The following is a 13,506-nucleotide window of genomic DNA, read 5'->3' on the forward strand; positions in this document are numbered from 1 at the left end:
AATTCAAGCATAAGGCAATTCAAAATAAAAATAAAATCATTGCATAAATTGTACCATAAAACATTAAAAATGATTAATTGAATTAAAAGAGGAGAGTGCAGATAAAATACTTTCAGTTGTATAAGCTAAACAGAACTGTTGTTAGCCGGGATTTGAACGTTGTCAGAGTTGGGGCCTGTCTCACATCTTCTGGAAGACTGATCCAGATTTTGGGGGCGTAAAACTGGTGTTAAGTCATATTTGGTTCATAACAAGCAGAGCTGTTTTAAAGTCTATTCTCTGAGCCACAGGAAGCCAGTGCAGAGACCTGAGCACTGGACTAACGTGGTCGTATTTCCTGGTTCTGGTCAGGCCCCGAGAGTCCAGTGAGTAGGGAGAAAGCAGGCGGTGAAAAATAAGAAACCTGTCTGACTGGTTCAAAGCTACGTACCCAACCTGTTAACCCCCTACAAGCCAGCATTCAAGGCTATGTTTTTAGTTTGTTGTAACAATAACCAACAGTTTGCGTGAGACGTGACATGGAACACGAAGTGAGAACGTGTTAAGTTATATATACAGGGCTTGAAGCAGGAAAAAATCCTGTGCCTGAAAGCGGGGGGGGGGGGTTACTGCGTTTAATATTGTTTTTATTAATAATAATAATAATAATAATAATAATAATAATAATAATAATAAAAACAACATTAAACACAGTAACACTAATTTTTTTGTTCACACAAACGGTCAGTCAGCGATACAGCATAAGTACCTGTGGCCATCGCTTCTGGTAGGGTCCACAATTTTGTTGTTGGATAATTATGTTTGATATGATCAAGGCGGATGATGAAATGCTAAAGTTTACCTGAAATAAATTTAAAACCTTTTTAAATATAAATGACCCCTGTGCACACTCAAATAAAGACTACCTAAATCAGGTATTCAGCTCTGAAATGGTTGTGCTCCTTAAATATGAAAATATGCAGACTATTGAAACAAAGTAATTAAAGGAGGAGCATAATATTGCATTCAATGAAAGTTGTGAAGGTTGAAGATTAATTGAAAAAATAAAAACTAAACTGAAAGAGCTTTCTAGAAACACTGTCTACTTTAATATTTATTTACAACAGCAATTTTTCACTAATAAACTAGTACCATACTTTCTGGACTACAAGTCACTTCGTAGTACTATCATACATTTTTTGAGGTCGTATCAGTCAAAAAAATGCGTCATGAAGACGAAAATAACGTAGGCCTACATAAGTCACACTGGACCATAAGTTTCATTTATTTAGAATGATTTGGTTTGTTTACACTATTTCCAGAGTGAACTTTTTACATTTAACTTTTAAAATGTTTGTTTATTAGGAGGTTTAAATACTGTTCCTACGGCTTCTCATATCTATGATCAGTTTCACTTCTCTACGTGTGCTCCTGTCCTCTCCTCCTCCCCTGCTCTAGGTGAGTGTTACTGGTGAGAACGGTGCACTGTGAGCTTAAATGAGCTCCGTCTGATAAATGTCCTCACTTTTAACAAGTTACGGAATATTTGGCGCTAGATTGTGACTTAAATCCCGGAATCCGTTTACCATAGAGAGCAAATAAGACGCGAGGAAGTTTTAAAACACGTTATCAGGCGCTAAACACCGGGAGCTGTCACAGTGTCCGAGACGAAGGCTGAAGACCAGCGCGTCTGGGGCGCCTGTCAGTAGAAGACTTTGCGAAGGGACCAGTGAGCAAACACTGTGTGCAGGCAGTGCTCGTGGGAGTTGTGGTGTCGTAGTCTCATACTGCAATGGGTTTAGTATTTCAGATGCCGTTTCAGAAAACTACAATTAAATAATTCAACCCGCCGAAGTCGCTAGTAGGAGTGACGGTTTTACTGAAATTCGCATGGATGAAAAATACATCCATGCGCGCCCGATTGCGTGATTACAGACTCGCTGGCGGCGCAGTTTTCGAGCGGGTATCCCGATTACGTGGTAAACTTGCTCTCTGAAGCCAAGCTTCTTTGTTGTCCAAAAACATCTCTCAATATCACTGCTTCATTATAAGGGGTTGCTACTCCGCTTCTGCTCTCCGCCTCCGTCATTAATTACTCTCTTCACGAAGCACATTTATCTGACAAATTAGACGGACAGTGCCATATTGGACGATCGTTCTGCCAGTCACACTCCTCATAGACCAATACGCATCAAGCCACGGTATGACGTAGCGGATTTGGGCCGCTGCTGCTTGTTTGTGAAAGAGAGGCGGGAGCTGCTCTCTGCAGCTCCCGCCTCTCTTTCCTGACTGGTTCAGTCGGAACTCGATCGAGTGAAATCAACGGAGGGCAGCCAGGCCGACCTGCAGGATTTCACAATCTGGCAGGTTTGTCTACGCCGGATTTCCGGCACTATGCCGGAGGTCTTCAAGCCCTGTATATATATATATATATATATATATATATATATATATATATATATATATATATGGACTGGCTCAAAGTGACATATTAGACCTGTTAACCCCTCCAAGCCAGCCCTCACTGTTACGTTACTTGCACAAGACACGACATGGAACTCAAAGACAATTTTTATAAACTGAAAGATAACTTACAGGATATCATCTGCTGCCAGGTTTCACACCAAAAACTAAAATGAAGACAGATCCAGTGTGCTGAACTTTATTTGTATATACCTGTCAACAGCTGTAGGACTCTGAAGACAATAAGACAAGCTTAACCACCATCTTTGACCAGCTTACTGCTAACATATCAAACATGCAGTCAAGTGAAGTTAGGAAAGGACATAGGTCATATTTCAAGCAGCTTTATATCTGATAGCATGTTGTTCCTCCATCAAACCACACCCTAGCTTTCATAACAAGAAGCTAAAACAGTCAGTGTCTTATTTTAACATTACCCCTGGCTATCGTCAAACTGAGCAATATATAAAAGACATCACATTTTAATCTAACAGCAATTTCAGCTAGCAAAGTGGTTGATACTGAAGTAAAAAAAAAAAAAGATCAGCCAGTCAGTTTGTTTTATTCTTATCTATATATTCTTAAAATGAAAATTAATTCAGTAAGCAAAAATTAGAAAAATATTTTGACAATATTTTTCACCAGTTGAACTGTAGGACATAACTTTCACAATTGTAAAAAAGAAAAAAAACTTGTGACAGGTCTGGAATATCTTAAATTCTCACTTAATAAATAAACTTTTATTAATCATATTCTACTTTTTGGGATTTTGATGTTGACGTTAGCCTGAGTCAGCAAGTCAATTATTCTTCTCTATATATTTAATAGATATTACTCTTTATTAACTACTGTGTTTATCTTTAGGATATGAAGCCGTACGAACATTTGAGCCAGCATGTGACATGGTTTAGGACAGTCACTGACCTGGAATGAAAGCTAACTCCAGATCTTGATCAGCTTTGCATTATAAGCAGTTTCTCTGTTAGACCCATCATCTTTGAACCCGATGCACGGATAGAGGGGCTCAGTGAAGGTGTTTTCTACTCTATGGAGCAAAGTCATCTTGGAGCCATATACTTTATAAAAGGACAGAACATCTTCTGAATAATCCAGGTACACTCCGATCTGGGAGCAGGATGAGTCTAATACTCTCTTGGTCTGGTTGTTGTGTCTAAAAGAGCAACAACTGCTGGAGCGCTCCAAACTCCACGACCTGTTGTCCTGTCCAAACTCAGAGTTCAATGATGTTTGATTCTTGTCTTTGTATGACACCACCACACTCCAAGTAGAACCATACAATTTGACCTCCCAGTAACATCTCTGAGTCAAAGCCTCACAGCACCACACCTGCTCTGTGCCTGTGATCCTCTCTGTTTTATATGACAAGGCTTGTTGAAAATTATCAAAGTAAGATCTTTGCTCTCTCGTAGTTGTTGCCTGCAGGTCTCCTTGTGACAGGGTCATGTTTTGGGAGACTGCTCTCTGATCCAGTTTCAGAGGACAGGAATCTGAAGAGGGGAGAAAAAAGACATTAAATTAGCTTTGAAAGTTCAGGGCCCGTATGCATGACAAGCCATTAGCAGGGAAAACGGACCGTTTGTACTAACAGCCAAAAGAAGCTGATAAGCAGTATGTTCAGCAGTAAGTTCAATTCACTCTTTGCTTTCAAACGTCTGTAGTGAAATGTTGGAGTTCATAAACTGCTTTAAAGGGATAGTTCGGTTTTTTTGAAGTGGGGTTGTATGAGCTCTATGTGACCACTAAGGACATTAGATACAGTAGACAGTTGTCTCCTCTCCCTCAGTAAGACACAGACTGTAATCGATGGTGACGAGGAAACAGAGACAGACGGTACCAGATTCAAAAGCTATATTCTCTCTGCCTACAAGAACTAAAATCAAAAAGTAATACCACAGTTTAAGAGTACGCTACATTAAATATTTTTTAAGTGCATTAAGTCTTCGGAAATATAAACATTTATCTGGACCTAACTAACTGGTCATGTATCCTTCCGTGCAGTGCTAGTGCGCTCCGTCCCCCCTCCTCCTTTCAGCTGTAGGGAATGTAAACAAGCTATGCTTCGGACGCCGGTTGTAGCCTCGTGTAAGTTTGATCAAGTATCGTAATCTTTTGTTTGTACTCTAAGGATTGTGAGGCAGCGTAGGAAATTCAAAATGAGTGAGTATGGCAGCGACGATGAAGTTCCATTCACTTTGGAACCAAAAGGATACCTGTATGAACCGGAGCACACAGAAGAAGAGCTGCCACAGAAGGCGACTGAAAGGAATACAGAGGAAACATCCACGGACAACTTTCTCTTTCTCTTTGTTTACCTGATTGACTCACTGATAACAGCTGTTTGTGTATTCTTGTAATCAAATCTCCATTCCTCTGGCTAAAAAATGTTCTCCTTGACCTTCTCTCAGTCACACCGTTACAGCTCACCAGGTTTTTCACTGTTTCTGAGTGGTAGACAGTTTGACTCTGTTTGATGGGGTTTTCCAGGAGGTTCCCCTTAGTTATGACATAATCTGCACCTGCGTCTCTTTCATGGTGTAATTAGTAAACTGGACGATAATTTGCAGTCATACATGTGGCTAACGCTGCAGCTAAACGGGCTGTTCCATAACAGAGCATTAGGACTGAAGGTCCCGTTTGTTTAATGACTGAACGTGTGTATGGGCCCAGATCTTTATAGAATTAAAATCTACTAGATTTCACTAACAGCGTAAAAATTCTTCTCTGGTCTTTGGCTCAGGTTGTTTCAGGATGTTCACAGCGGACACTGAAAAAGAAAAAAAGTATTAATACAGCCACTTTGGATTACAATAATACATAGCTCTAGTTTTTTTTAATATATGTATCTGTCTTTCTTACCTGTGGATGTGATGCTGGGCCATGTTTGCTTCAGGAGGCCCTCCATGTCATCCTTGAGTTTAGAAATGCGATCTGTCACAGGTTTGAACGTATGTTTGGAGCGGACAACAGGACCACTGGGCGTGTCTGTGAATCTGAGTGGAGATCCACAGGAAGCAGACAGGGACTGGAAAGTCTAGAGGGGATTCAGTGAGGAGGTGAGCATTCATTGGAGAATGAGAGACAATCAGTGACATCTTTCATTTTCACACCTGACTCGTACCTGGATGAAGTGGATGTGGTCGTCAACATGAGAAATCCTCTCCAGCTCTGTGTCTCTCTGCTTCAGCTTGGTGATCTCCTCCTCCAGCTGGAGCTGCAGCTCCTCGGCCTGAGCCACTGCCACCTCCTCCCGAGCCAAGATCAGCTGCTTTGCCAAAGTGCACTTCTCCGTGAAGGACGAGGTCAGCTCATCAAAGATGTTACTGCTGCTCTCCACTGCAGCCTGGCTGGATTTCTGAATAATCACATGATTAAATAAATAAATCCTTGCTGCCACACTTACATTTACAGTCACAGTCAATTTTAAACAAACCAATGTGGTTATCTAGAGGGAATATCCAGAGGGGGAAGGTAATTCAAAGGGGTTTACCTATTTTTCTTCAAACAGTACTTATTTTCAAACCTTGAAATCCTTCAGAGCCTCCAGCAGCTCTGTCAGCTCCTCTTCTCTCTCTGTTCCTCTCTCCTGGACTTCCTTCTGCTTCACAGTCAGCTCTTTCTGGAAGACAGTGTGTATGCAGCTATATTAACAACAATAACAACAGAAACTTCTTTTTCAACAATGTACAAGTCTTTCCCACCTGTTGCTCTTCCCTCTCTGCAGCTGCAGAAACTGTGCTGTGGCTCTTATGCTCATCGATGACGCACAGATAGCAGATACACTTCCTGTCCGTCCTGCAGTAGACCTCCATCAGCTTGTTGTGCTTGGTGCACATCTTCTCCTGCAGGGGGACGGAGGCTGAAACCAGCTGGTGCTTCTTCAGCACAGGAACGCTGCGATGAGGCTCAAGGTGAACAGGACAGAAGGAAGCCACGCATGCCAGACACGACATGGTGGCTTTTCTGGGCTTGGTCTCAGGACAGAAGTCACAGGGGACGTCTTCTGGACCAGAGCAAGCCTCGGCATCAGTGATGTTCGCCTCAGGAAGAGAGGGAGGAGTCAGCTGTGTGCCTTTCCTCTTTAACATCTCAGCAACCTGAGGAGGAGGAGGAGAGAAAAAGACACCGTTAGTAAATTTATAGATGTTTATAACACACTCAACAAGCACTGACTCAGACTGTAACACTTTCAAAAACACAGAACAATGACACGACTGGCCAGTAACTCCACTTAAAGCAAAGAAGACACGGCATTTGCTCCAAGACAAAATCCAGGTTGCCAAGTCTGTAGCCCTTTTTTAAGTCACTTTTTATTTCATATTACTTTAATTTTTGTTTCACCATACTGTTTTTACATTCTATTAGTATTTCTTTCTTTTATCTGATCTTGTTTGCTGCCTGATTAAGCACTTTGTAACTTGGTTCTGAAAAGTGCTACATAAATAAAGCTTATTATTATTATTATTATTATTATTATTATTATATTATTTTTTTCTTCCTGGGAAATCAGTTAAAAAAGGTGAGACTTCAGACAAGACCCTCTGACAATTTATAAAGAAATATATTAAATAGATATTAAGTACAATTATTAAGTGATTTAATCAATAAATTTAAATAAGTGTTATGTCCAAAATATAAATCTCATGTTGGCAGTCAAACTATCCAGATGAAGTTGGCTCATCATCAACTATTCACATCAACACAGACTCTAGGCTCTTCATAAGTTTTATCTTACCTATCTTACAATATATTTAATAAAATTTGTTTAATGTACTTAGTCTCAAGTTTCTTGAGTCTGAGGTCACTTCCCTCTTGGGTTCATGAATATGGCCACGCCCCCTATCTGCTTCAAAACTCCGCTTCAGAAACAGACGTATGACGTCACGCAGAATACGCCCATTTATTTTAGTCTTTATTTTTTTTTGTTACTACATGATTCAGCAAAACTGCAACTTCTCTATCAAACCACTTAAACGTTTAATGGCCTATACAGATATGCTGTAAATTACTTTGGTGAAATTAGTCCATTACGGGTGTTTGGTGACGGTCTGTTGGGATGACAGCACACTGGCTCAGGCGGAGTGATAAGGGGTAAAAAGTCTCACTCTTTATCTGTTCTATATCCGCATTCATTGCTATTTTCTAATTGTTTAACCCGTAGTTAACACTAACAAAGAATATGTCGTTAAATTTCACCGTCCTTACCTCAGCCAGCATGTGGTTCCTCCGAAGAACCGGTCTGGGGTGGAAGGTTTCCCGGCACTGAGGACAGGTACAGTTTCCTTTCTCCTCATTCTGGTCCCAGAAACCCTCAATGCAGCCTTTACAGTAACTGTGTCCACAGGGGATGCCAACGGGGTCCTTTAGCAGGTCCAAACACACCGAACAGCAGAACTGACTCGGTTCCAGCTCTTCACCGTGCTCCTTCTGACTCTCAGCCATTTTCACAAAGTCAAGTTTCGTTTTCTCTGAACAGAGATTGTCAGATGCTCTCCTCTCTGAGGCGGAGCTAGCGACAGAAGCAGCCAACCACGATCTTAAGATTCCCGGGTCTTTTCAGAGAGACAAGACTATTGGCTGGTGTCAACAGCCAATCAGATTTCATTCTAATCAGTGACGTGTGACCTTGCTGACATCATAGACTGTATAAAAGGTTCTGACTGTCATACATGATTAGTCAACCACACGTGTTCCATAACTGTTCATGGCCGGTCGTTGAAAACTCTTTATTTCTCTCTTCGTCTAGAACAAAGCTCGTTTTTAAAGAATAATAAAATGACCTGTTATAGAACTCAATACAGTAAAATAGTACAGTTCTACTATGAGTTCTACATAACATATTAAAAACACTGTTAATAAAAAAGGATAAAAGGTGAAGTTAAGCTGTACAATGTATGAAATATAAACATACTCAAATTGTATACACCCCTAAGTGAGTAATAATTAGATGATGGGAAAATCCATGTTAACCAGTGAACTTCAGTGATATTATGAAAGTAAACTAAGCTTCATATCAACACCGTACTGTAAATAATTAAAATATGAATGACTGCTTACATATGAGCACAACGAAACAAATGTTATAAAACACATTTAAAGTTTTATTATCAAAGGGAAACATGCAAATGTAAAAACAACAACAAACAGTCCTACACCCTTGCTGACATGAATCAGTATAAAATATTAGCATTTAAGTATTAGCATTCCACCACTTTAGATTATCACTGTTAGCTAATTGTAGCTAGAAAAAAACAAACCTGACATTTCTGTTTGATAATGTCATGAAAACCTTAGTTTAGCAAGCCAAGGTTTACCTAGCTTATGGCAGTGTCAGCTAACGATGCTAACAGGAAAGTGTTTTAACTTTCATAAACAAGTAAAACTGACAAATTCTGATTTTTTTGGGACGGAAAAAATGTTTTGATTTTGACGTTAGCCTGAGATTTCAATGACATTATGCTAATGTTTATGTTAAATAGATGTTACTGTTTATTCAGGTCAAGATTTAGCTTAAGGAGATGAAGGAGATCAACATGTGACTGTTTAGGACAGCTTGGTCTATCCCTGAGCTCAGTCACTGACCTGGAATCAAAGCTATCACCAGATCTTGTTGATTCGGGCGAAACAAGCCATGTCTATGTTATAAGCATCATCTCTGAACCCGATGCACGGATAGAGGGGCTCAGTGAAGGTGTTTTCTACTCTGTGGAGCAAAGTCATCCTGGAGCTGGAGACACCATAAAAGGACAGGATACCTTCTGGATAATCCAGGTACACTCCAATCTGGGAGCAGGATGAGTCTAATACTCTCTTGGTTTGGTTGTTGTGTCTGAAAGAGCAACAACTGCTGGAGACCTCCAAACTCCACGATCTGTTGTCCTGTCCAAACTCAGAGTTAAATGTTGTTTGATTCTTGTCTTTGTATGACACCGCCACACTCCATGAATAACCGTACAGGTAGACCTCCCAGTAACATCTCTGAGTCAAAGCCTCACAGCACCACACCTGCTCTGTGTCTGTGATCTTCTTTATTTTATACATCTGTATATCACTGTGATTGTTATAAAGTCTTTTCTCTGTCTTAGTTGTTGCTCGCAGGTGTTCTTGTGACAGGGTCATGTTTTGGGAGACTGCTGTCTGATCCAGTTTCAGAGGGCAGGAATCTGAAAAGAGGAGAAAATAATCAAATGAGCTTTGGAAAATTCAGATCTTCAAAGAATAAAACTCTACTAAATTTCACTCACAGCGTAAAAACTTTCCTCTGGTCTTTGGCTCAGGTTGTTTCAGGACGTTCACAGTGGACACTGAAAAAGAAAAGAACATTTTACTCCCGTGTTTGTCTGGAGGTCCTACACGTACCCATGGCTGCATTGTTCACATGTGAAATCAGCTATTACCAGCCTGTAGCATGTCGATGCTAACTGGTGCTAAGCCTGATGTTTACCCACAAGGAGAGGACAAGGAGGTGAGGACGATGTGCTGGTTCTCAGGTGTGAGCTAAGAAGTGACGACATCGACCTGTCCTTCCATCCATCGTTATTGGGAACATAAGATCTATCTCCAATAAGATGGACGAGCTAGCTGTGCTAACCCAGCAACAGAGGGAATACCAGAAGGCTGAGTAGCATCATGCTATTCACAGACATGGCTAACGGAGCTAACACTGAGCTAAGAAGCTCAGTCCTGGACCCTGTGGAGGTGGAGGCTGGCTGACAGGAGAATGATGGACAAGCTGTCAGCATCTATTTTCTTATGGAGCTTTTTGCACTTTCTATACACTTTCTTACTTTGTTTTCTTGATTGCTGCTGTGACTCCTCCTGAATTTCCCCTCAGGGATAAGTAAAGTATTTTCTATACTGTTCTATTCAATATTTCATTTTTTTACCTGTGGATGTGATTCTGGACAATCTTTGCTTCAAGAGGCTCTCAATGTCATCCTTCAGCTCCATCATGGCGTCTGTCACTTTTCTGAATGTGTGTTTGGGGCGGACAACAAGACCATCGGCCAGGTGTGGAGATTCACAGGAAGCAGACAGGGACTGAAAAGTCTGGAGTGGATTCAGTGAGGAGGTGAGCAGTGAGCAACAAAACAAAACAAGAAACTAGTAGAAATGCAGATTTGTGATGAGGGTTTATGTGGACGTTAAATCAGACGACGTGGTGATGAGATGACTTTTAGGTTTAACTGCTTCACCCAGCTGTTCATTAGAGAGTGAGATGACGTCAGTGACATCTTTCATTTTCACACCTGACTCGTACCTGGATGAAGTGGATGTGGTCGTCAACATGAGAAATCCTCTCCAGCTCTGTGTCTCTCTGCTTCAGCTTGGTGATCTCCTCCTCCAGCTGGAGCTGCAGCTCCTCGGCCTGAGCCACCGCCACCTCCTCCTGATCCTGGATCAGCTGCTTAACCAAAGTGCAGTTTTGCTTCAAGAACAACGTCAGGTCACCAAAGATCTTTTTGCTGCTCTCCACTGCAGCCTGGCTGGATTCCTGAATAAACAAATGAATGAGTGAATGAACCCTTAAAGAAATTAGTGGATTAAACCAGGTTGGCTGCACCTTTAAAGGAGTGACAACACTTGTCTAGTAGCAGTGCACTGTAAAAGTTGTTACTGTGAAATTTCAGTTACAAGAGAGCTGGGAAAAGCTCCAACCCTTGACAGAAAAAGTGGTTAGCTAGCTTTCTCTGATAAGTATTCATGTCAAAGTCTGACCGGGGACTTATTCTCCAAACCTTGAAATCCTTCAGAGCCTCCAGCAGCTCTGTCAGCTCATTTTCTCTCCCCTTTCCTCTCTCCTGGACTTTTTTCTGGTTCACAGTCAGCTCTTTCTGGAAGACAATGTTTATGCAGCTGTATTAGAATAGAATGACAAAAATTAAATAAATAGAAGTTTAAAATATTTTTTAAACTTTCCCCCACCTGTTGCTCTTCCCTCTCTGCAGCAGCAGAAACTGTGTTGTGGCTCTTATGCTCATCGATGACGCACAGATAGCAGATACACTTCCTGTCCGTCCTGCAGTAGACCTCCATCAGCTTGTTGTGCTTGGTGCACATCTTCTCCTGCAGGGGGACGGAGGCTGAAACCAGCTGGTGCGTCTTCAGCACAGGAACGCTGTAATGAGGCTCGAGGTGAACAGGACAGAAGGAAGCCACGCATGCCAGACACGACATGGTGGCTTTTCTGGGATTGGTCTCAGGACAGAAGTCACAGGGGACGTCCTCTGGACCAGAGCAAGCCTCGGCATCAGCGGTGGTCGCCTCAGGAAGAGAAGGAGACAGCTGTGTGTCTCTTCTCTTTATCATCTCAACAACCTGAGGCGGAGAGAAAGAGACACCGTTAGTAAAACTATAGATGTTTACAACACACAGAGCAATGACATGACTTCTCACTTCATAAATCAATCAAAAAAAAATGTGTTAAAAATTAAATTCTCATGCTGGAAGTCAAAAAACATTCGGAAGAATTTTACAGCAAAAAACATATTAATTTCTTCTATTACAGGTATGACTTAAACTGGCATATATTCCAAACTCTTCATACATTTTGAGTCTTTCCCTTCTTTTTTAATATAAAATAATAATTAAAATAATATTAAAAGTCTAGAAAAGGCTGAAAGACATGGCCAAATTTTTCAACTGCAGAAATGTGAATTTCTGTAATGTTTTTCTTTAAAAAAAAGTCTTAAAATGCCCAAAAAAGTTTCTATGAATATGAATATTAATCTACTGCACTGTAAAAATTAAAATTGTAAATGATTTTGAACTAATTTCATCTTTCATTATGTCTACGTAAGTGAATTAGTTAACTCTTGTCACTGTATTGTGACAAGTGTTAACAAGTGTTGTCATTTAATTGGTTGAAATGGTAAAAATGTCATATAAAATACTATTATACCAACAGAAATGTGGACTACACATTAAACAAACATCTGAAACGTTGATTTAAGAAGTTTAGAGAAGATTATTAATACCAAACACTTATTTATCTTAGTCCAAATACTTCATTAAATGTGTTTTATGCGAGGTGATAAAAAGTAAACGACCAGAAAAGAGGACCTATTTTAGGCAGGAATAACAAGGCTCCATAACCTGACATGAACTTGTAAACATGCTAATTAGCCTGCTGTCGTGTTCATTTTTACGTTATGATTCGGCAGACCAGCAACTAAAACAAACAACGTGATCATTTAAAGGCCTATACAATTTTTCTGGAAGTTTCTTTGGTGAAATTAGTCCTTAACGGTTGTTCGGTGACTGTCTGCTGTGACGTAAATCAGCAGTATTTAAAGCACCTTGCTCAGGCGGAGTGATACACAGTAAAACGTCTCACTCCGATCGGTTCTATCCGTTAGCTGGAGCAATACCTGGAGTAATATGAACGACTATCCCTGTTTTTTCATAATGAAACATACATATCTCGATAAATTTCACCGTCCTTACCTCAGCCAGCATGTGGTTCCTCCGGAGAACCGGTCTGGGGTTGAGGGTTTCCCGGCACTGCGGACAGGTACAGTTTCCTTTCTCCTCATTCTGGTCCCAGAAACCCTCAATGCAGCCTTTACAGTAACTGTGTCCACAGGGGATAGTGACGGGGTCCTTTAGCAGGTCCAAACACACCGAACAGCAGAACTGACTCGGTTCTAGCTCCACACCGTGCTCCTTCTGACTCTCAGCCATTTTGGTAAAGTTTAGTTTAGTTTTCTCTAAACAGTTTTTGGGGTGCTCTACTCTCTGAGGCGGGGCTAGCGACAGAAGCAGCCATTCCCGGGCCTTTTCAGAGAGACGAGACTATTGGCTGAGATCAGCAGCCAATCAGATTTCATTCTGATTGGACTGGGGAGCAACAATGTAATATAAGTGGAAGTTAATTATGATTAGTAATATTTAACCTTGAGAATTAAGTATATTGAAATAATGTCATAATTCAGTATCAAGAAATATCTTCATAATTCATAAAAAATCAGGAACTTTAGTATCACAAAATAATGTGCTAATTCAGCATTATGTTAAAACATAAAACCTTATTATTATATAACATGA

General features: G+C 40.6%; 2 protein-coding genes across 2 annotated transcripts; both read right to left on the reverse strand.

Annotated features, from left to right (window-relative positions):
* Nucleotides 1–2,785: 2,785 nt before the first annotated feature.
* LOC141811154 (E3 ubiquitin/ISG15 ligase TRIM25-like) lies at nucleotides 2,786–7,934 on the reverse strand. The gene is made up of 7 exons (XM_074699096.1): nucleotides 7,666–7,934; nucleotides 6,162–6,557; nucleotides 5,984–6,079; nucleotides 5,582–5,815; nucleotides 5,320–5,494; nucleotides 5,168–5,227; nucleotides 2,786–3,950 (listed from the first exon to the last, which is right to left on the reverse strand). Exons 1-7 carry the CDS (start codon nucleotides 7,900–7,902, stop codon nucleotides 3,379–3,381), a joined length of 1,770 nt encoding a protein of 589 aa, XP_074555197.1. The 5' UTR covers nucleotides 7,903–7,934; the 3' UTR covers nucleotides 2,786–3,378.
* Nucleotides 7,935–8,988: 1,054 nt separating this feature from the next.
* On the reverse strand, nucleotides 8,989–13,233 carry LOC141811156 (tripartite motif-containing protein 16-like). Its single transcript, XM_074699097.1, has 7 exons — nucleotides 12,907–13,233; nucleotides 11,386–11,778; nucleotides 11,199–11,294; nucleotides 10,721–10,954; nucleotides 10,347–10,509; nucleotides 9,705–9,764; nucleotides 8,989–9,623 (listed from the first exon to the last, which is right to left on the reverse strand). The coding sequence occupies exons 1-7, from the start codon at nucleotides 13,141–13,143 to the stop codon at nucleotides 9,058–9,060; spliced, it is 1,749 nt and encodes a 582-aa protein (XP_074555198.1). The 5' UTR covers nucleotides 13,144–13,233; the 3' UTR covers nucleotides 8,989–9,057.
* Between the last annotated feature and the right edge of the window lie 273 nt (nucleotides 13,234–13,506).

Source organism: Halichoeres trimaculatus, unplaced genomic scaffold, assembly GCF_033239565.1.
Source record: "Halichoeres trimaculatus isolate MK-OKI-2021-1 unplaced genomic scaffold, fHalTri1.1 fHalTri1_scaffold_22, whole genome shotgun sequence".
In the NCBI taxonomy this organism is placed as follows: domain Eukaryota; kingdom Metazoa; phylum Chordata; class Actinopteri; order Labriformes; family Labridae; genus Halichoeres; species Halichoeres trimaculatus.

Excerpts from the sequence above, each read along its gene's own strand:
- LOC141811156 (XM_074699097.1), bottom strand. The coding sequence starts at position 13,143 with ATGGCTGAGAGTCAGAAGGAGCACGGTGTGGAGCTAGAACCGAGTCAG. Across the intron at positions 10,510-10,720 it reads ACCACATCCACTTCATCCAG|ACTTTTCAGTCCCTGTCTGC; the intron begins GTACGAGTCAGG and ends AATCCACTCCAG. Across the intron at positions 9,624-9,704 it reads CAGAGGAAAGTTTTTACGCT|ATTCCTGCCCTCTGAAACTG; the intron begins GTGAGTGAAATT and ends TCCTCTTTTCAG.
- LOC141811154 (XM_074699096.1), bottom strand. The coding sequence starts at position 7,902 with ATGGCTGAGAGTCAGAAGGAGCACGGTGAAGAGCTGGAACCGAGTCAG. Across the intron at positions 5,495-5,581 it reads ACCACATCCACTTCATCCAG|ACTTTCCAGTCCCTGTCTGC; the intron begins GTACGAGTCAGG and ends AATCCCCTCTAG. Across the intron at positions 5,228-5,319 it reads GCCCAGCATCACATCCACAG|TGTCCGCTGTGAACATCCTG; the intron begins GTAAGAAAGACA and ends TTTCTTTTTCAG.